Source organism: Dendronephthya gigantea, unplaced genomic scaffold (genome assembly GCF_004324835.1).
Source record: "Dendronephthya gigantea isolate DGI-Jeju-01 unplaced genomic scaffold, DenGig_1.0 000029F, whole genome shotgun sequence".
Classification (NCBI taxonomy): domain Eukaryota; kingdom Metazoa; phylum Cnidaria; class Anthozoa; order Malacalcyonacea; family Nephtheidae; genus Dendronephthya; species Dendronephthya gigantea.
Window position 1 is genome coordinate 1034169 of NW_021163039.1, and position 21829 is coordinate 1055997.

The 21829-nt window shown below is 37.8% G+C and overlaps 5 protein-coding genes across 7 annotated transcripts; 2 read left to right on the forward strand and 3 right to left on the reverse strand.

The window, feature by feature from the left end:
- Positions 1-50: 50 nt before the first annotated feature.
- Positions 51-4064, reverse strand: LOC114523996 (DNA topoisomerase 3-alpha-like). Its single transcript, XM_028545088.1, has 2 exons — positions 4008-4064; positions 51-3055 (listed from the first exon to the last, which is right to left on the reverse strand). Exon 2 carries the CDS (start codon positions 3042-3044, stop codon positions 99-101), a length of 2946 nt encoding a protein of 981 aa, XP_028400889.1. The 5' UTR covers positions 3045-3055; positions 4008-4064; the 3' UTR covers positions 51-98.
- A 276-nt stretch (positions 4065-4340) lies between these two features.
- LOC114524119 (U5 small nuclear ribonucleoprotein 40 kDa protein-like) lies at positions 4341-12745 on the forward strand. Its single transcript, XM_028545242.1, has 12 exons — positions 4341-4487; positions 5057-5113; positions 5190-5262; positions 5546-5639; positions 5728-5893; positions 6337-6390; positions 6479-6547; positions 6982-7102; positions 7291-7373; positions 10831-10892; positions 11051-11154; positions 11568-12745. Exons 1-12 carry the CDS (start codon positions 4371-4373, stop codon positions 11621-11623), a joined length of 1056 nt encoding a protein of 351 aa, XP_028401043.1. The 5' UTR covers positions 4341-4370; the 3' UTR covers positions 11624-12745.
- LOC114524115 lies at positions 7096-9807 on the reverse strand. The gene has a single exon (XM_028545237.1). It carries the CDS (start codon positions 9669-9671, stop codon positions 7698-7700), a length of 1974 nt encoding a protein of 657 aa, XP_028401038.1. The 5' UTR covers positions 9672-9807; the 3' UTR covers positions 7096-7697.
- On the reverse strand, positions 12095-17660 carry LOC114524117 (probable serine incorporator). The gene is made up of 13 exons (XM_028545241.1): positions 17513-17660; positions 16284-16618; positions 15996-16075; positions 15727-15820; positions 15566-15609; positions 15348-15424; positions 14914-15010; positions 14668-14754; positions 14204-14294; positions 13990-14053; positions 13885-13912; positions 13218-13383; positions 12095-12929 (listed from the first exon to the last, which is right to left on the reverse strand). Exons 1-13 carry the CDS (start codon positions 17567-17569, stop codon positions 12788-12790), a joined length of 1362 nt encoding a protein of 453 aa, XP_028401042.1. The 5' UTR covers positions 17570-17660; the 3' UTR covers positions 12095-12787.
- On the forward strand, positions 16573-21706 carry LOC114524116 (kelch-like protein 20). 3 transcript variants are annotated; one of them, XM_028545240.1, is made up of 4 exons: positions 16573-16645; positions 18061-18306; positions 19332-20260; positions 20586-21706. In XM_028545240.1, the coding sequence occupies exons 2-4, from the start codon at positions 18064-18066 to the stop codon at positions 21121-21123; spliced, it is 1710 nt and encodes a 569-aa protein (XP_028401041.1). In that variant the 5' UTR covers positions 16573-16645; positions 18061-18063; the 3' UTR covers positions 21124-21706. The 3 variants fall into 3 exon arrangements, with proteins under 3 accessions (XP_028401041.1, XP_028401040.1, XP_028401039.1); XM_028545239.1 differs by lacking the exon at positions 16573-16645 and having other exon boundaries at positions 17765-18306; positions 20586-21132; positions 21306-21706; XM_028545238.1 differs by lacking the exon at positions 16573-16645 and having other exon boundaries at positions 17765-18306.
- The last annotated feature ends 123 nt before the right edge of the window (positions 21707-21829 follow it).

The following is a 21829-nucleotide window of genomic DNA, read 5'->3' on the forward strand; positions in this document are numbered from 1 at the left end:
CTTCAAATTGATTTATAACATGATAAATCGTACAACATAAAAATTTCAATTTCAAACTCAATTTTTGTGGAATTTTGACATGGTCACGGTTAGAGAAGTTATTTCCTAGGGCAATTGTTTCTTCTGTGTCCAGGTTGGCGACAGATACCACAACATCGACGTTTTGGAGCTGCTCTTTGATTTTGGGCATTCCTCGCACCAGGTTGTTGGTAAGTTTGTCTTCTTTGATTTTGCACGTTTCTTGCAGGTTGTTGGAAAGATTGCCCACCACCGTCACCATCAAGCCACTCGAAGAATCGGCATTGTTGTCCAGAAGGCTTTGAACAGCAATAGAATTGGCGATTCTGATTTGGTCCGTCCTTTCGAACTGTTCTCAAGACGGCTGGCTGCCTGCATTGGCATAGCATTTCATTTTGCGTTTCATTAACAGCTTGGAAAGGTCTCTTTCTGCTGTTTGGCATTCGATCAGTTGCTTGGCTGAACCCGTTCTCGTTTTGGTCGGGAGCATCGTCAGCCCACAAGAAGAAACTACACTCCCTTTTTTCGCACGTGTAAAATTCCCGACCCTTGTTTACGCCTTCCTTTCGCACAGTACGTAAGCCAGCCCTTTCATTACAACTGCAGACAACACATACATCAGGCTTTGGAATAGGGAGCTGCTGGTTGTTTGAGCCTGGGTCAAATGATGATCGTTGGGGAGCGCGGGGCGGTCGTTGCGGGCCAGAAGGAGGTCGTTTTTGGCCAGGAGGAGGTCGTTTCTGGCCAGGAGCTGGACGTTGCCGGCCACGAGGTTGACGCTGTTGAGGTTGTCTGCTCGTCATCTGACTACCTCGATTATTTCTTGTTGCATTCCGTTGATTCCCAGATGATGCTGTGTGTTGTTTGATTCTAAAGCTTAGTATTTCTCTAAGGTTCTCATCGCATAGTATACATGCGCAGTATTCTAGCTCCATCATTGGTGGAACTGAACCTCGCTTGAATTGGAACTTGATGATGTAAACTGGTCTCGGTTCGCAGCGAGGACAAATACGCTCTGTTACTTGTGCATGGAGCACAAAATTGGGGAAGAATGCTCTTGATGTACAATCGGGATAACGCATACATCCAATCATGAATCCTTTGTCTTGTGTTTGTTTTAGGCACATTTGGGTCTGACAAGAAGGGCAGGCGAAGACTGGTTCAGCATGAACAACCTGGGATGCAACAGGATCTTCAGAAAGTTCTTCTGGATCCCCAAAGTACACCGCTAATGCTTCGTCTAACTGGTTTACATGTTCGCATGTCTGCACAAACACCTCTTTGTATTTCTCAATCTGTTCTCTTAAAACAACATCTTTATTCTTCTGACCAAGACAAATCCTCTTCAGATCTGACTCCAGCTCTGCTCTAAGATGCGGTTTTGACATCTCGAAACCCATTGCATCGTAGCCTTCTACCAGACCCATGCCAAGCTCACCAGGAACAAATTTGCCATCAGGCTGGACCCCAACATATCTCCTTGCTTTGATCTTCTCAATGTGTTCGGCATGCGTAGCATCCGTACCAATACCATGCTTTTCCATTAGAGCAATCAGATCTGCCTCGGTCAACAGAGATGGTGGTTCAGTCGCTCCTTCTACCATATCGATTGAAGTAGGCATGAACCTGTCTCCTGTTTGGTAAATGGGTAATGTTTTATCACACCATTTATCGTAAGGATAAACATTGAGGTAGTTCTTGGCAATGATGGTTAAACCTTTTGCTGTAAATTTCTCCCCAGCGATATCAATCTCAACAACAGTCTCAACACCTTGAGCATCTTTTGAGCAACATGCTAGGAAGTGTCGAACAATGAACTCGTATAATCTTTTCTCGTTTCCGTTTAAGGTTCCAGTGTACTTGGTTGGATGGATAGGAGGATGGGCATTGTCCGTTTTGGTACCTCTACGGGGATTCGCCCCTTCCTCCAGCAAATTAGCTGCAAATTGTCCCCAATTCTGATCAACCGTTTGTTGCTGGATGAGGTTATTAAGATCCAAAGAAGACGGAAAAATGTTCGTTTCCGTTCGAGGATAGCTAATAAACCCTTGATTATACAACTTCTCCGCAATTTTCATGGTCTCCTTTGCATTAATCCTCAGCTTCCGAGAAGCCAGTTTCTCCAACTCAACAGTATCGAGGGGTAACGGGCGCCACTTGGACTTGGGTTTGGTGATCTGGTTAACAACGGTTGCCATTGGGTTCTCAACGCATTCTTCGTGCAAGACTGCACATGCAAGCCTATCGAATAGTCGAACTCTCTTCCAATTGAACTCAGCTTCTCCATCTGGTGTGTTGTGCTTCACTTTAATCTTGAAAAAGGTTTCAGCAACAAATGCCACGATATCTTTGTATCTTTGCACAACAAAGCCAAGTGTTGGGAATTGACAACTACCATAGCTGATCAACTGCTTGCTGAGAACTTCAGGAAAAAGCTTTTGCAATCGTAGCGTTTGAAATCGAGTGAACGCAGCTCCAATTCTCAAGTCAAGTTCCTGCCTAACATCAACGGCGAAAGAGGTGTTCTCATCTGGTCTCGCTAAGTTTGCGCATGCTCTCGTGATGGAAGTGGCTGTGATCTCGGAAAATCTGGCTCGGTAGATATCGATACGCGGTTTAATTTTTCGACAAACTTCAATCACTTCGAACCCAATGTTCTCACCCTCTCGATCACAATCGGTCCAGACGATCAAAGCATGGCATTTGCGGACCTCTTTTTCAAGTGTCTTCCTAATATTGTCCATGTCTGGATTCACCCTCTTTTGAACTGGAGCTGAAAATAAGGCCAATGGCTGACAGTTGTGCCATGCTTGATAGCCTGGAAAAAACTCTATTTCCATCATATGCCCTGATAAGGATGTCATTGTCATCTCACATTGTCTTCCAAAAAGATTATAATGGTATTCATAAATCTTGTTAAAGCGTGACACTCCTTCTCTCCGGCTATTTGCACCCCGGGACATAACTCGGGCAATCTCTTTGGCTGCATCATTTTTCTCAGCCACATTTAGTACTCTAAATGCCATATCACCGCATTCTGCAGATCACAAAATTACTACAATTATTTCATGAAAACTAGTTGTTTTTTCATAATCATTATAGCATCTATTGAATATTACACCTGATTTACATCCCAAATTGAATATTACTGCCAACAACAAAAACTATGTTGATATTGAAATTTTAGGTGGGGCAAAACTTCTCATCTCAAAATTTATGGACAATGTCAATGCTGGCAAGACTATGCACACTAAACTCCCAGTTGCATTTTTTTTCGATTGATTGTGAATACACTTCACAAATTTGAATTCTTTATAATTCCACTCGAAATTAAGAACCTTTGAACCTCAAGAATTTACCTGCATCGAGTCAAGTGCCAAAAATCATAATTGATTTTCATCTCACAAATATATTTTAACCCAGGTAATTGGCTTGTGATTCATTAAGACAGGGTACCTCCCCCACCACACCTGGTGGTGGTGTGCCCCCTGCCTGTAAAGTTTAGGTAACCAAAATAAGAAACTTTTTCCTGATAATTTCTTAGCCCCTGATTATTTTTTAATTTTATTACACAATTGATCAGTATAATATGTGAGCTATGTTTCAGTCAAGCTTCAGGCTAATGTAAAGTGATTAGTTGAATGGGCATAACCATGCAGCCAAACAATTTAAACCAAAACATTAAATTTTGGTGTTCAGTGGCTGGTGAAAACAGCCAATTTCTAAAGAAATGAATAATTATAAAAATATTTGCATAGCGGGACTACATCGTCAGGCTGGCTTCGCCACCGATAAGTTGTAAGGGGATAAAAATTGTAGCGCATTCTAGATTAAAACCATCCATGAATTTTAATATATTTCATATGTCACAATGAATAAAATTACGTACATATATGTGACTTAACAATCCTCGAAAAACTGTCAGACTGCGTTTTTCTATCGAAGCATTATAGAAAAAACAATAATTTTACAAATAACGCGCAAATTACCTCAATATTAAACTTGATTCTTTGTGAAAGTTTCAAAATTTTGACTTGCAATTTTCCCGCTCATTTTTTTCTAAAATGACACCTAATTTCGGGCTGGTACGGGTGTTGTGCGGGTCTCCTGAGAAACTGGTCTCCACGTGACTGACTTCACAGTGGAAATTCGCCAAAAATAAAGCATCTTAACAACTTGAGCGTGCAAATATCAGTTTAAGAGACTCCTACTATTGACAAAATTTGAATTTTAAGAGGAAATATACTAGCAAACATAGTTTATTTGCGGAGAATTCCGGTGAAAATTGGTTGTAAAATCCAGGAATCTGTCTCCCCCAGACCTCTTCACCTTGCTCGACAGACGAAGACAAAATGGCAGCCAATTCAGCTAAAAGAAAACAGGGTGAAAATTTTGCCATAGTTCCTTCCAAGAGACAGAAACAAAATGAGTTGGCTATCAGAAACCAACAACAAAGTATTATTCAAGGGGTGAGCATTTGATTTGTAAGAAAAGTGAATGTTTTAAAGTAAAAATATGATATATAATGTTAAATTTTTGAGAAGAGTTTTAGCATCTTCGCGTCTCAAATGCTTCCAAGGGTCTGCAGGATTCACAGAACCTTATATTTAAGCTGCAGCCTTTAGAAATAGCTGAAAAATATACATTTAAATAAGCAGTTTTCTTGCAAGCAAGACTTTAATTCATATTTTGCCCCAACCATGTGCAACCTGATTTGCAACCAGAGTGAGAAAAACCTCCAATTAAACTTCAGACACAAATTTGCCAGCCGTAAGACTGGCCCCTTTAAGTTAAAGAATTTCCAATCCAGGATCATATTTACAAAAGATTTAGTTGCCATCTTTTTCCCCTCATAGCCAATCAAAGGCATGTTTACAAAATTGGCAGCAAATTTCTAAAGTTTACTGGAAATATAGATTTTTCAGTGTATTTGATGAATGGAGTCAGTTGACTAATTGAATTGTAGAGATGCCAAATTTCATTTTATATTCAAGATTATCATGTTAAAATGTTTGTCTTCACCATTTTTACATTTCAGGGTCCACCCAGATCCAGCTCATTATTTGCACCTGTCATGTTATTGTCTGGCCATGAGGTGAATACTGCATTTCTTTGTAATGACTGGTTTCTATACAATTGAACAAATTTCATTATTTTTTTATTCTGATTAGAGTGAGATCTTCACAACAGCATTTCATCCTGACGGGGAGACTCTAGCATCAGCAGGATTTGATCGATTAATTTGTAAGATTCAACATATCATTTTGCTTAACCTTTTTAATTATGCATGGTCCAGTGTGGTTTTGTGATGGGGGGAGGGGGCAGGCCAACTGTGGTCACTTGGGAGGGGGACAAACACCATGGTACCATAAGGGAAGAGTACATTAGAGTGTATTTTCTTCAAAAAATCATCAAAAACTGATGATGACATTCCACTTAGATTGTCAGAGCCTTAGATAAGACTTTGAACTCTAAAGTGCAAAAAGTGTATATAATTGAGTGGTAATACTAAAATCTTATTTTCAAGATTTATGGAATGTTTATGATGAGTGTGAAAATTTTGCTGTGTTGAAAGGACATACTGGAGCAATTATGGAACTTCAATTTAATATTGATGGAAGGTTTGTGCCATGTACAGGATGTGATATATTTGTTAATTTTGTTCCCTTGGGTCATCTACAACTGAAATCTACTCCCACAATTTTTTAGTACAATGTTCACAGCATCAACAGACAAGACAGTTTGTTGCTGGGATTATGAAACAGGGTGCAGAATCAAGAAACTGAAAGGACATCAATCATTTGTGAACTCTTGCTGTCCATCAAGACGGGGCAATCAGATGATTGTCAGTGGTTCAGATGACAGCACCATAAAAGTATGTTTGGAAATTCTTCTGACTTATGTATAAGTATAAATAAATATGAGGTTGATGTCCTGCAGTATTTTTAGCGCTTTAGTTTCGCACCTTTTAAGGTATCACACCTTATCAATCATAGTAGGCATTTCCACAACAACTTATGTACCATAGACTATGTAAACGGTAGTTTACAAATACAATCAAAACAATTGTGGGTACCATGAGTGACCAACAGTGAGTACCACCACAACAGTGAGTACCATGAATATAGTATGTAAAAATGTTGGTCATTTTCCTTTAGTCTTTCTCCAGGTCTTGCTTAAATTTGATTTTGTTAGGCCTGTCCAGTGTCATTACATGAATGATCTTGTAAGCTCACTGGATAGGTATCTCAAAATCCAAATGAGACTTTGAGCATAGTTTTTCATAATCTTGAACATTTGATATCATTGTTTTATCAGCTGTGGGACATACGAAAGAGAGGAGCTGTTCAGACCTTCCAAGATATTTATCAAGTAAGATGCATCTTGCAAGCTTTTTGTATTTGCATCTTTGTAAATTTCTGTTCAAGGCAGTTTCATAAAAATACTGGTGTTCTTTCAGGTGACAGCAGTGTGCTTCAATGATACTGCAGATCAAATTTTGTCAGGTGGAATTGACAATGAAGTGAAGGTACAGTAAATGGCTAAATTTCATCACTTGGGGTATTCCAGGGCTGTGTATAATGAATAATTTTGAATAAGGTTACTTTGATCATTATAAGCATGATGAAATTACTGGATGCTGATTGGCTGAGAGGAGTACAGTCATTTCATGTAACTTAATTTGAAAATTTTCCCGAGTTGAACTTGCCTCAGCAGCTGTCAAATTGAACTTTCTACTGCATGATTACCAATACTAACTCAGAAAACCAGAGAAGTTGTCCACCTGGTTAAGACAACCTGTTCAGAATAATACAGAATATACACTTGGGGCATTCAGAGACTGTTTTCCTATTTCGAGGATATTCATGATTTTGTTACCCTCTATTCACTAAAGTACTTACACAAAAATTTGATTTCATTATTTTATTTACAGTACAGTGTATAATTTTTTGTCCATTCAAGGTTTGGGATTTACGTAAAAATGATATTCTCTACACAATGCCCGGACATACAGACACAGTCTCTGGTTTCAAACTCAGTCCAGATGGTTCATTCCTACTGTCGAATGCCATGGATAACACAGGTATTTGTGGACACAATCTGTTTATATAATATGACATTGAATAAGCATCAGATTACTATAATATTACTCTATCTTTTATCTAATCACTACAATAGTGATGTCTCCATCAGTACAATATTGAAATCTCCGTCTCAAAATGTATAGAAATCTTTTCTAAACACTTGATAATAATATTATCTATCTTATAGTTCGTATATGGGATGTGCGACCGTATGCCCCGGTAGAAAGATGTGTAAAGGTGTTCATGGGAGCTCAACATAATTTCGAAAAGGTTTGTACCAGACGCATCGTTTTTTAATCTTTAGACTTCTTTAGACTTTAGTCTTTAGTCTGCTAGTCATAGCAACAATTTTTAGTTGTATGTGTGAAAAACAATTTTGACACATTGCAAATCGCGCCTTGGCCGTATAAATATCGATATTTTTTATATGATTGACCAATTGGGGAGCATAGCTGTATTTTTTATCGGAGTGTTTTTATATGTTCTATATGTATTATAAGTTCTCAGTGTGTAATCAAGGTCTCAGCAATCTCAACAAAGAGTTCATGTTTAAAGCTACGGTCTAAGAACAACGTTCTTGAATGTTCTTTGAGTTCAATGGTTTGGTTTCACAACAGCAGTGGCGTATGCTCTTGGCTCAATCATGTCAGGCAGATCTTCCCAAACTCGTCGCTCCAAATCAAAACATTCCACTGACTTCAGATCTTTGCCTTCTGCATTCCGCCCTCCCATAACCACTACAACTTTGTCAGTTAAGACCGCTGAACAACCACATCGCACCATCCTCATATTGGGCAACATTTCAGAACGTCCTGTAATGACGTCATACATTATCACTTTATTCAATTTCTGATAACTTGCATCTTCCCCACCAATCACAAGCACGTGATTCCGCCATAAAACTGTCACCATGTTTTGCACAGGGTATGGCAATCGAGGCATTTCTTTACATTCATTCTTGATGAGATCATACTGGATTACACTGGCTGTGATCATTCTGCCATCGTACCCTCCAAGAATGAACAATTTCTGATCAAACATTTCCATGCCATGATAAGACCTTGGTTGGGGTAGTCTTGTCAAGATCTTACTAGAATATGGCCGAACTAATTGCACTTCATAAACAATATCAAAATGATTGGACCTTTTCTCAAGTTTGCGATGTTTCCTGCCAATAGATTTCATCTGCTCGGTCTTTCCTCCAGACATATAGAGACAATCGTCATTGTTAACAACTTTATGACCACGGCACTTGACAGGAAGATTGACAGCGAAATCTTTCCATGTGGCTTCTGGATCTTCGAAATTTAAACATGTCACAGTATTTGTTTGATGACCACTATCATCAGTTCCTCCTGCAACAAACATTTGTCCTCGATACAGGAATGAACAAGCAGATGTGCGACCTTCGAATTTTGCAAAATTCAGCAATCTCCAGGTTTGATCAGCCCAATTGAAACACTCACCCGATTTATTCTTTATCCATATCCCAGTCTCGTCCCTGTGTTGTCCTCCAACAAGGAAGATACTTTCTCGTGCATCTGAAGAACATGCCCCTTTTAAACTCTCCCCTGGGTCTTGCATTTCAACTTTCAGATCTTTCATTTTTTTTATCTTATTCATTTCTCCCTCTCTACCAAGAAGGATGTTTTCCCTTGCATCTGAAGAACATGCCCCTTGTAAACTTTTCCCTGGGTCTTGCATTTCGACTGTGAGATCTTTCATCCCAGCCATTGCATCTCTTATTGCTGTCATGACTGTTTCTTTTACTTCATTTTGCATTTCCACTTTCATTTCCTTCATTTCCTTTTTTATTTCTTCCTTGATTTTATTTACTTCTCCTTTTATTTCACGCTTCACTTCCTCTTTCATTGCCTCAATTTTATTTTCCACTATTCCTTTCACTTCATTTCTACTCTGATTGTTACAAGCCGACATATCATCTTTTATTCCTTTCATTTCATCTTTCATTCCTTTCATTTCATCTTTCATTCCTTTCATTTCAATTTTCATTACATTCTGAGCAAGCAACATTTTATCTTTTATTTCTCTCATTTCGTTCTTTAGTTGACCACAATCATGACATTTTAATTTCCTAAAACCACATACCTCAGCCTCATGATGAAGCCTGTCCCTCGCATTCACGACAACATTACATCCGTCATTAGAACATTGCACGGGAGAGAATCCACAACTTTCAACGTGACGTTTGAGTTCACCAACTTGAACCATTTCCGGGCAACCTCTAGAGTGGAAATCACACCGTATATTCAGCTCGGATATATAATTCATGACAATTCTCGGAGCTGGCTTTAGTGTCTCGACGCTGAGATATTCCAGACAGGAGGGACAATTCGCTGAGTTTTCCAAATATTTCTTTATACATGAAGAACAATAGTAATGTTCGTTCTTGCACATGACAGGATCTTTAAGAACCAGCAAACAAATTGGGCAGTGAAATCTTTGACTAACAACAATCGCAAAGCGATCGTCATCGTATCCAAGCTCGTATTTACTGCAAGCCATTACTTTGTCATCGTATCCAAGCTCGTATTTACTGCAAGCCATTACTTTGTTAAGGGTTTTATTCACCAAAAGATCATCTCATCACCACCAATGTCAAAAGAAACATTACTATAAGACTATCGTTTCACATTATTGATAGCTTGGAGCTTTTAAGAACAGATTAATCTTTTGTAAGATGCCAGAACTGTTATGCGATATATATTTGCACAACAAAATTTCGTGACTGCAGGGTTGTCATTGTATCCCTGTGTATATGATGCCTTATAAGGTGATACATGCCTTATATGGTAATCGTCCGCCATCTTGAAATTTATAAGTATTATAAGTATTATTTTGTAGAGTTATTTACACGGCCAAAAATTGATCAGGTTGTGGCATCAGGAGTGAACAATGTTGTGCTGCACCCTGGGAACAGTATTGTTAACAATGTTGTTGAAGGCTTGTTGAATCATCAATGTTGATGTAATGTTGTTGTAACAAATTGCAACAACATTGATGATTCAACAAGCTCCAACAACATTGTTAACAATACTGTTCACAGGGTGCAGCACAACATTGTTCACTCCTGTTTTTAACAACTTGCATCAACATGATGATTTTTACGCGTGTAGTTAGTAATAAAACGTTATTCAAAACTACAACAGTCGTGACCCGGAATAGCAACATAAGACTTCCGTCTATTTATGGTCAGCATGCATGTAAATTGTCGCGCTTACTTTTGAGATAGAAAATCATACATTATTTTAAACGATTCTTGAAATGGTTTTCATTTGTGATGGCAATGCAAGGTGCAATTTACAGGTCAAATTTTGTACATTTAAAACTTTGGATATCTAAAATTGAATTTGCATAAATGTGTGTTAGTTTGAAATAGATAAGCATGCGTTATTTTAAATCAGTCAATAAGAGTTTCCGGTTGAAATATTAAATAAATTTTACGCCTTCCTTCCCAAGCATCTTAAATATGAAAGCAATTTTAGAACGTTTAAAATCCCGCATTGCACAACCAGTGTGTACAGCTAGCGGATGAAGACAATTTGAAGACAATTTAGATTCTGTAAATTTTCTCCCTAAATTTTTCTGACGAAGTCGTATAAAAATAATACCATATCCTTCCTCTCTCCTGATCTCAATACGGCAAGCAATATCGCTACCCAAGACGGGGGGTCAATGATTAAATTGTTTTTTTTGTTTTGAATAGAATTTGATAAAGTGCTCTTGGTCTCCCGATGGAAAAATGATTGCCGCCGGGTCGGCTGACAGGTAAATTCTTTTATATATCTATACATTTAGATATGTTGAGAACAAATTTCAATTCGTTTATACGTATTTGACATGTGTCCTGGCAAAAATGTGTTCGAGATTTTCATATATAAAAAGTGTTGATGATGGGTTCAAACTAAAGTTGTCTTCGTGTTAAGGTTTGTGTATGTTTGGGACACTCAATCTCGACGGATTTTGTACAAGCTGCCAGGTCACGATGGTTCTGTCAATGATGTCGATTTTCATCCAAAAGAACCAATATGTAAGTATACTGCAGACTCTCACCCTGAAACCACAGAAGTACCCAGAAAGACAACTGCATTTTGTTTTGCGTAAGTGTGATTCGTCCTGATTCGTCACTCAGCAAGTACGGTATAAATAGAAGCAATCACCCCCCCCCTGCCGATATTCAAATAGTGCGCCATATTTAACATTGGCAGTGGGGTGATTGCTTCTATTTACAGTACTTGCTGAGTGACGAACCATGACGAATCACACTTACGCAAAAAACAATGCAGTTTTTTTCTGATGGGTATTCTGTGCTGAAACTGTCCATTTGTGAATTTCTTGTTCTTTGTTAACTAGTTGCCCTAACGTAACTTTATCTATTTATTTCACTGCCTGAAATTACTGTCGAACCAATTGACCAAACGTTTTTTTTAAACTATTCTACAGTATTGTCAGTGGGTAGTGACAGGAAAGTCTATCTCGGAGAACTGCACTTGAGATAACGGATGGGAGGATTGGAATAAAGACTAAAGAGTTTTCATTAAGGTCAGAAACGGGAGGGAGAAATCTTTCTCAAACACGTAAAACACCACGGCAAAGATCAGTAACATGCATGGTTTTTCTCGAGGATTTGTAATGCAAAATCAATCGTGGTTGACGATAATATAGAAACCAGATCTCAAGTTTTGAGATTAGGTGATTATCTGCTTCGCTTCATTTGTGATATCACGTGGAAATAGCTGACTTAAAATGCAAGGCTAGTTATGCATCATTAACATCGCTTTGAGAGTTTCAACCGCGATGTTTATTGTAAATAGGTGTCATTAGCTTACTATTTTCTACAGCACTGGTCAAACTTTTAACAAGAAAAACACACATTTTATGATTCTGATCGGACAACCTCGAATTCTTTGGAATATGTTGCGTTTTCATTTTCCCAATTTATTTCATAAAACATTGTCGAAAACCTTGCAATTTTCATTGCAAAGTAATACTGCAATGGCGCCCAGTACTAGGTCGGTCCAGATATTTTCTGTTCGCATTATTTTCAGGTGCAAATTCTTGGTGTTTGTGTCAGGAAAGTTCAGCCATCTCAGGTTAAAATAGCCCCAGATCATATCGAACACAGTTTTTCTTTGCCAATGTCAACATTTATTACACCTCGGATTAATATACGTTAGTATAGTGTGTTAGTATAGTGAAGTATTATTTTATGGATGTATTGTGTACATCTCCTATATACATATACGTGCAGTTATAAGACATGCCTTAATACATTGCAAAGACTTAAGTCAGTAGTGTTTCAGCAGAATTTTAGACCAAGGTGAGCTCCAAGTGCATGAAATATGATATATCCTGCTCACAATTAGGTACATCACTGAATTTAACCCTTGTTGATCACACCTAGAGAGGGACACACTTCTTTGTGTCCCCTGGTATGAATCCACCACTGACTAAAGTACCATGCAGTTAGTACCTCAAACGTGCCTTTGAGAGATTTTATAATATGCAGTATCTTTGATTAGTTTCAACTAGAATCTGAATTTACATACAATACCAGCAGTTTATCGCTTTATACTTGCTTGTTTTTAAATACATATGAAACCTTATATAGCATACAGCCATTATGTGTCTATTAGTGTCAATTCGTTCAATGTCCTTGTGTTTTATGAGAAATCCCGGCCAGGGATGACTATTGGTGCGATTAGGGACCATAAGTACAACCCAAGACAACACCAACTTGAAATAATCTTCACCCACACCGACGCCATGTTGCTGTTCAATGTGTCGAAGTTTGAATGCTCTGGGCTAAATTAAAGATATGATATGGAATTGTGAGTCTCGATTTATTGAAATACTGTTCCTTATTCTCGTCGTTTTTTATCAATAACGGAAAACAAATCATCCTGCATGAGCAAAGAAGGAAAGCTTTAGGATGCTCTTAAGAAGAAAAGCTCTAAGACTCCAGAGAAGGACTAGAATCAGATGAAATGGAGTTCTTAGAATCTCCAACGTTTTGCGATGGTATTTTTCAACCAACGGACCTAGACAAGATCTCAAAACTTTGCACTTCACAAAATAATCGAATATACGAACCTGTACCAGTTGGTGAGGACCATCATGATGTATAGAGAAGCCAAGAGAAACGTGAAATGAAAGAAAGAATAGTTATAAGCCACACCAAGTGTTTCATCGTCATGAACGTTCTGATGTTTTGGTTTGCCTTCTTCAGCATCGTCGTCGTTTTTCGCCTCAACACCCTCTGAAGAGGAAGTAAATATTGTGTTTAAGGTCGCTATCCATCGTTCTTGTTGAACCTCCAGAACTTTTAGGTAAATTTCATTTTAAACCTTGCACTGATACTTTGTATAGAGCTTGTATTAGTCAGACAGTGGTGCATTGTATAGAAAGGCGTCCTTTCTGGAGAGATGTCTGTATTTGAGAGGTGCCATTATAGCCCAGATAGGAGTTCGTATTACGTGTACGTGAGATGTCCAATCAATATATGATAGATATGTTACAGGGGTATCCGAATTGTAGAGATGTGGAAGAATGAGTTTGATAATCTGTCTTCATTAGAGGGTCAGTCTTGTTATGGAGGTGCCGAGTAAGATAAATATGCATCCTAGAGAGGTGTTCGTTTTAGAATGGTGTCCTTATGGGGGACGTGTTCTCATCAAAGAGATTCACTGACTTACAATCTACAACATTACAATTTCATGTTATATACAATCAGCGGTTTAAAAACTCTTCACCAACTCACCTTCTCCATAATCTGGCAAGAGTACTTCCTGGAAAGTAAGAGACATGGAAATTATACAGTTTTTCACAAGCTTGGTGGCAAGGCATGGTCAAAATTTCCACAAACCTCCATTTGAGCGCTTTTGGTCATGCCGATTCCACCAAGACGAGACGAGCTGCTCGTGCGCAGACTATGAAGAAGAAGTTGGAATTGTGAAAGGCTATAATCGACTCAGAAAACATCTGGGGGGAGTATGATGTCCTGATCCTGCAGAAAACATGAAAAATTTCTGGTCTCCCCCCTCCGGCTTTCATCTGCCTTTTGATGGTAATAGTCTTACCAAGAATATACGACCATGATAAACATGAGGATGGCTGCAATCACAGAATGGCTCTGAAAACCAGACGATATGCCCGTGTTACATTCTTCATCTAAGGTGACAAAAAAACGCGTTATACATTACACTGTATACAGCTATTCAATGGATGTTTCCAGTGGAAATAGTCAAATAAACATTAACAATGTCAATTTAAACGGTAAAAGAGAGTTTAGATTGATCATTGACATTGTCTGTTTATACGAGCCAATTTTGACGCACGCAACTCCTTTTTGACGTATGGAATCTAGTGTGTTATCTCAGTTTTCCCGCTCAAATTTTACATTTGACCACAAGCCAAGATACAAGAAGTCACTTGTCGCTGGCATTTTTGTGCAAAAAAGTAGTGCTACACTTTGTGTTGAATGGAAAAAACTTTCAAGACGAATCTTACAGCAGTTTGGCTACTTTTACAAATTTAAACTTACCGGGATTATTGGAAATAGCGGACCAAGTTAGGTATGTTGTGTAGAGAGTAATGATTGCGGCTTGTAGAAGTCCTGAATTTGGTTGACCTATAAAGTAGATTGTAGTTAAATACTTAGAGTGAATTAATGGTTGGAGTCAACTGCAATTTAGCTACCAAACTGGTGGCTAAAATGTAGAAACGGGGAGATTTATAGGACTGCGATGCGATGCGCGGACAACAATGAAAGTTTGTTTTAAAGAATCACCTTCCTGAACCTTGGGTAGAATTGCTGTCACAGAAACAGCTACTGACAAACACAAGTTAAAACTTAGGAAAAACTTGTTTAGTTGGCAACCAGAAGACTAGAAATAAAAGAAAGTTATTAAAGTGTGCATATTATTTGCCATATCCCATGATTTAAAAAACAAATAGTTCCTCTTGAGAGTTTTCTCCCTTTACTATGATGTGGTTTCACATTATTTTAATCTTAGAAGTTCATTAATCAGGTTAAATGACCAGCTAACACCAATTGGCCAAGCCAAATGCAATTTACAAATCTGATTTTCCACCATGACTTTTCAACTTATGGTGGTACTCATATTAGCAAACAAGTAAGTAAAGTGCCAGTTTGAAGAGATTTCAAATCAAATCTAGTCTAATTTAAATACCAATGAGAAACCAGCAGAACAACATATATACCTTTGTGTAGAATATAAATAGACATATAAATCCAACAAGCGATATCAAATACATTACACCAGTAGCCACCGCAAGACCTACGGTTCAGAAAAACCATGTAGTTAAAGATATTGAAACCCATTCTCATTCAAACTGAAAGAATGTCATGTTTTTACTTTGCTTGCTAATTACTTTTAGTTTTGTAACATAGTATATTATTGTATAGTATATATTTATACCATATATATACTTCTTTTGTCCATTGACTTCCCATTTTTCCATCCTAAAGAAATTTTAAGATTTTCCTAAATATTAGTCCTTACTAATATTTGTCCCTTATGGAGAATCGCTTTGATGATCTAAAATGTGTTGCTTTTTTGTTATTAATGGGTAATCATACCAAGACTGATTCCATTTGTAAGCAAAATCAATTAACAATATCAGTTGAATTAGAATAAACAAGAAACCACCAAACATTCCAATGTACATCCAGGCTAAAAATATTAGATGAAATATCAATTTAGCATTAAGGATGACCAACAAAAGATCGATAAAACCATGAAAACAGTCACATGGGGATTAACATTGATCCAACTGTAAGGTAACAAATTTTTTGCAATTGTATGCAAGAAAAGTTTTTTATTTAGTTATTAATTACTCTGTCAATACCTTTGCCAAAATCTCCATTTGGTATGAAAAATGCAGCAGTTATTAATCCAACATAGAGAAGGATTTTCACAATCCAAAAGCTTTAAAAACATAGAAAAACAAATTCTGTGGTGACTGTTTGCATTATGTAGTCATTCAAATACAATATGGCTGTCCAGCAAGTATGTGTGGATGTGTAATTTTTGCACAGCATTAATGTCAATTGATCTAGAGATCAAATGACATATTCATCCCAAATTAGTTGAATGAACTCTCAAATACTATATCCAGTTGGTTTTTCCCACATACCCATTTTGAAATTTAGCTCTGCCATCTTTACTTGTTTGAACTTTAAACATGATCAGTGTTAGAAGGAAAAAGAAAGCCGCCATGCCAAAACACACCCGATACACTGCAAGGTAGCCAACAAAGTTGCCACAGTCATGTTTACTGTCGAATGTGGAACAGAAATATGGAATGTCTGTCAACTTTTCCTTGATACCAGACGACAACATGAGGCCGGATATAATACTTCCCAGAAAGAGGAAGAAGCTGTAGACAATTCTTGTGGAAGTTGAGTTCTTGCATGACGGACAACGAGAACAGCAGCAAAAACATGCAGAAGGACCACAGCAACATGCAGCCTGACAATCAGATGTGCAATTTTAAAAGTAAGAAAAATTTGTGTTCCATTAGGCAACCCTCCCTAGGCTTGCCCTCTCTAGCCCCATGTTTTCTTGCCATGACAAATCATGTCAACGAACTTTGAGCATGGTTCTTGGAAGCTATGCCTTACACTATTTCTTTTATTTCCATTTTAAAAGAAAGGTTGCTATGGGATTATCTTATATAAAAGTTTGCCAAAAAAATCTTGGGTCTTAAATATATACTGGCATTCAATTAACCATATAATGTGTTGGCATATCCTTGTATGTTGAGGACACATGATCGTATATAATGAAGTATTGGTATGGCAGAACAAAATTCAAATCTTAGGTTTAAGTACATATTATATACCCATATTTGCCTTTAGCTAAAATAGATTTTCCTGAGATTTGAACAGAAATAACTGACCCAAAACATCAGATATATATCAACCTATATATAATACAGTTGAAGCTCCCTTTTAGCTAAACTCTTGAAATTTCTACATGAAATAAAGAAATTCAGTGGCTTCATTTTCATAAAAAGCATAGTGTTCAGTGTTTTTTCTGCTCATGACTGAGCGTACTAAAAGGCGTCAGCCTAAATTTACCCACCCCTGAACTGAATTATTATTCCAGTTGCATTAGACTAGTACATTGGGTGATTTGGGTGTACTATTGTTCTTCATAGACGTAAATAAACAAAATCTGAATTAATATAATTTGAAAAAAATCGCGAATTGAACGTCTTCTTCGTAGTTTACGCTACGAAGCGATGAAAAACACTATCCAATATAGAAAAATTGATAACACAGATCAATGTCGTATTTTAATTAGTTTTGGTTGAATTTATTGACATAACGAACTGAAAATTGGACAATTCTCGACACTTACGGGAGCTGCACAAGACGCCAAAGAACAGCAACTGGCCGCTCCAAGTACTGCACCCATTCTATACCGATCGTTTCACAAAAAATCCCCTTTTTTGCGAGCTTTTTTGTGCTCAAAATATCTTTAATTTTCTCCTACGATCTTCCCAAAAATCATGAATAAACAATATTTTCGCACGCTTCATCTCGGGGACTGGACACAAAATGTGACGTCACTATGGTTGTCATGGAGACAACCACAGATGGTGTAATTTGCAACTTGCGGCTGGCGCTCTACTCCGGGGGAGACTTGTGGAAACAAATATGTATTTTTACCGGAAAAAATAAATGAATTTAAAGAATTTGTTGCTAACGTTATTGTGTTAATGGTATACTTTAATACAAGGAAGGCTTTTTATAGGTTTTTATTTGAAATATTAACAATTCGTTATTATATGTTGTCGACTCCATATTTTGTTCGCCCCCGGAAATTTCATTCCAATAAGACTGTTTGTTTTCATATTGTACAAAATGAACGTTCATACACAATATATATTTAATACAATCGTATAGGAAATGGCGACGAATATAAAAGAGACGTGCAGCGACAAGACAAACGAGAAGAAAGTCATAAAAAAGGACTTTGCCACGAATGTTATGTCAAGTCTTTACGAGTTAAAGAAAAGTGGAGAATTCTGTGACATTGTGTTACATGCTGGCGACAGAGACTTCAATGTACATAAAGTTGTTCTTGTGTCTTCAAGTCCGTATTTCAGTGCAATGTTCCGCAGTAATATGAATGAGAAATTTCAGAATGAGGTTTGTTTTGAAGCGGTAGTAATTTCAGTCATTTCAACTTCTTTTATAATTCAATTATTTGGCTGTTTTTTACAAGTAGCGGGTTTATATTATCAGCATTCTCTAAATAGACGGACCCTTGACCGTTATAGACGGACCAATGACCGTTAATAGTTAGCAAGATTTTAAAATCTTCAAAAGAAATGGGGTTATCTGTTAACGGGAATGGCAATCTATTTCATTGGTAATACCTCTTTCACTTTTAAGTGAAGCAAATGTAAATTGTTTCATTTAGTGTAGAGATGGATCATTGTCTTGGCCAACTCAGGATGAAAAAGATAGTTTTTCTGATAATCTTTCTGATAGTTGGGTTCTTGTGTAATCTGCCAAAAGCATTTCATTGACATATCATTTGTCACAATTATACAGATATATAGATCATCCTAACCAAGTTGTGCAAACAGATGTGTCAGATTTGTGAAATTTTTACATAAAATGTCAAATCCTTAGGTTTGGTTTTAGCTGCGAATCTAAAAGATTTATGTAGCAATTCCAAAGAAATAGGGAGGAAGATGTAGGGATGAAGATTAGTCACATCCTTTCTTACTGCTGAGAAAATAGAGCAAAAGTAAGCCCATAAAAGTTGGGCAATTTTTCACTTTCTAATAAAATGCATTTTTATGCAGGTGTGTGACTACACGTTAATACCACACAATTATGCAATATCCCACAAATTTTTTGAAGAGGCAGGTGACTTGAAATAATCAAAAAAGAAAACCAATAATAATAATCAAAAAAGAAACCCAGACTTTTTAATTCATTAAAAATTCATCACATACTAACCACCATGATAGCATAATTTGTTGCTAGTTAACTTAATTTTTAGTAAACGTTTCATGATTTGAATAAATAATCCTGGCAGGTTGATGCACATAAAGGTCCACTTGCAAAGACTTTAATTCTTAAACATTGGCTTGGTTCAGGCAAAAGCTATCTGTTTTTGTGAAAGCAATGATAAAATGTGAATATTTTTGTCTGTATTTTAGGTGGACATCAAGGGAGTAACCAGTGAATCAATGGAATTACTTCTTGACTTTTGCTATACTGGCGAGCTTACAATCACCGAGAGTAATGTGGAAGATTTACTTTTGGCATCAGACCTCTTAGGCTTCGGCCTAGCGAAAGAGGCTTGTGACAGTTTTCTGCTTGACCAACTAGAACCCGATAACTGCCTTGGAATCTTTCAACTGAGCGAGAAATACGCATGCGTTAAACTTTGTAGCAAGGCAGAGGCCTACGTCAAGGCGAACTTTAAAGCGGTTGCCAAGTGCGATGAAATTTTGAACTTGGATGCCAAGCAACTGAAGTATTTGCTGGAAAGCGACGAAATCAACGTCGATGACGAATATGAAATCTTAGAAATGATTTTCACATGGGTAAAAAATGACGCGAAGAAAAATCGCAAATTTTTGCCGTTTTTACTTCCCGCCGCAAAGCTTTCGTTCATCCCGCCAAAAAGACTTCGTGAAGCCTCCAAGGAGAGCTTGATACAGGGTGATATATTTCTGCAAAATATGATCGAGGAAGCAATGATATGCCATTGCGAGTGTGCCGGTATACCTATGAGAGGATCCTGTGCCACCTGGTTGTACATCCTTGGAGGGGAGAGGTCGTTCATGAAGGAAACCAGATCCATTGAGTATTTTGATTGCGAGCGTATGGAGTGGGACACTGCCATGAAACTCCCGGGTAGCCGGGTAGCGTGTGCTGTCACGGTGCTGGGGAATAAGCTGTACGTGATTGGTGGAAGCAGGCAAGGGACAAAGTTGAATACGGTGCAGTCGTATGATCCACAGAGTGCCGGGTGGAAGAACGTTGCTTACTTGACCAAGTGTCAAGGCGAAGTAAAGGCCGCCGTGATGAACGGGAATATTTATGTAGCTGGAGGATCTTGCATTGGCCAAGCAACCTGTAGGTAAGGAACGTCATTCGTATCCACATTGGTTCTGTTGTGTTCCCCCCCCCTGGCCAAACACGAGTCTCTTTGGTTAACCATTGGTTTTTATATTTATTTAACCACGAGCTTTTAATATTTACCTAACTTAACCATCAACAAATAGGTCAGATTGCATTTTTCCTTAGTCAGGTCAACTCTCATCTCTAGTAGAGTATTATATTGTATTTCCTCTATATTTCCTGCTAAGTGTTGTATTTCCTGTGCATGCTTCGTATACTTCATGTTGCATTCTGACAACTGATTCCTTTGTTGTTCACTGATTCTCGACCTTTTCTTACTGTAGCTATGTGGAGAAGTATTGTCCAGTCAGCAATAAGTGGACATTGGTGTCAAACATGAATCACAAGCGACGGAGACTTGCTCTTGTGCCTGTAAACAACTCGCTGTATGCCGTTGGCGGTTTTGACGACCAGAAAGGATATTTATCTTCTGTGGAACATTTCAGGCCCGATACCAACCAGTGGCAGGAGGATGCCGCCATGTTGCACCAAAGATGTGATTTTGGTGCCGTGGAACTTTCCGGTTATATTTTTGCCGTTGGCGGCGTGAACGAGCGACATGGCTCGTTGTCCTTGGTCGAGAGGTACAACCAATCGACGAACAGCTGGGTGAAAATGTCGCCCATGAACAGGCCACGTGGTGGCCTAGCTGTCGCTGTGTATTGTGGGAAGATTTTTGCCATGAATGGAATGAGCGAGTACATGTCAGTCGAAGACAGCGTGGAGTGCTACGATGAAGTGTCGAACTCCTGGAGACACGTGGCTGGTACAACTTTGGGAAGATTTGGAGCGGCTGCTTTTGTCTTCAAATTTTTAATTTAAAAAATGCTATACCATATAGTTAATATAGTTCTATTAAACAAAGCAACAAGAACGAAGACGGAAAATTACTTGCGCGAATTTAAAGCTGCGCGAATAAGTCTCATCAAGGTGCGCGAAATTAAATCGCGCGAATTTAAAGCTGAGCGAAAATGAGTACCGCGCGAATTTTAATACAAGTAAGGTATACGCGAAAAGTCGTTTTCCAAGCTCCTCGTGGAGTAATCCAGTAAATCCACCCGCACATCTTCGCAGTTAGACATGCAAACACGTGCCCTTCAATAAACAATAGGCACAACATCAAGCAATTTGGTAATACTTAAAAAAGAATTTCGTGTGAACTGTGTAAACATTTTACAGTTTCATGGTAAAGTCCTTTCAAACAGCTTTTTTTTAAAGCTTGGGGCTGTTATACTTTGAGCTATTTAAAGAGTTTAAACTCACATGCACAGCAGTAAATTGATTTGCTTCAAAGATGTGAGTATAATCGAAAACAGTGATCCAGCAAATCAAGGAACACCCAGCATACTGTATATGATCGAAGACAGTGGTATGTTATATATGATTACAGAATAAAATTTTAGTCGTGAAGAGTAATGAATGATAGTAAATCTATTATAAACCAATGATTTATAATAATTTATAATAAATATATAATATGTATATTATACACATGAATGTAAAAATAAAACACAGATGCAAAGCTTTT

Bases quoted from the DNA above. Each gene is read 5' to 3' on its own strand.
- LOC114523996 (XM_028545088.1), bottom strand. From the start codon at position 3,044: ATGGCATTTAGAGTACTAAATGTGGCTGAGAAAAATGATGCAGCCAAA.
- LOC114524119 (XM_028545242.1), top strand. From the start codon at position 4,371: ATGGCAGCCAATTCAGCTAAAAGAAAACAGGGTGAAAATTTTGCCATA. The intron at 4,488-5,056 runs GTGAGCATTTGA...TTTACATTTCAG, and splicing joins AACAAAGTATTATTCAAGGG to GGTCCACCCAGATCCAGCTC. The intron at 5,263-5,545 runs GTAAGATTCAAC...CTTATTTTCAAG, and splicing joins AGGATTTGATCGATTAATTT to ATTTATGGAATGTTTATGAT.
- LOC114524115 (XM_028545237.1), bottom strand. From the start codon at position 9,671: ATGGCTTGCAGTAAATACGAGCTTGGATACGATGACAAAGTAATGGCT.
- LOC114524117 (XM_028545241.1), bottom strand. From the start codon at position 17,569: ATGGGTGCAGTACTTGGAGCGGCCAGTTGCTGTTCTTTGGCGTCTTGT. The intron at 15,610-15,726 runs GTATGATTACCC...AAATTTCTTTAG, and splicing joins TACAAATGGAATCAGTCTTG to GATGGAAAAATGGGAAGTCA. The intron at 14,755-14,913 runs GTGATTCTTTAA...TCTACTTTATAG, and splicing joins TCTACCCAAGGTTCAGGAAG to GTCAACCAAATTCAGGACTT.
- LOC114524116 (XM_028545240.1), top strand. From the start codon at position 18,064: ATGGCGACGAATATAAAAGAGACGTGCAGCGACAAGACAAACGAGAAG. The intron at 18,307-19,331 runs GTTTGTTTTGAA...TCTGTATTTTAG, and splicing joins ATGAGAAATTTCAGAATGAG to GTGGACATCAAGGGAGTAAC. The intron at 20,261-20,585 runs GTAAGGAACGTC...TTCTTACTGTAG, and splicing joins ATTGGCCAAGCAACCTGTAG to CTATGTGGAGAAGTATTGTC.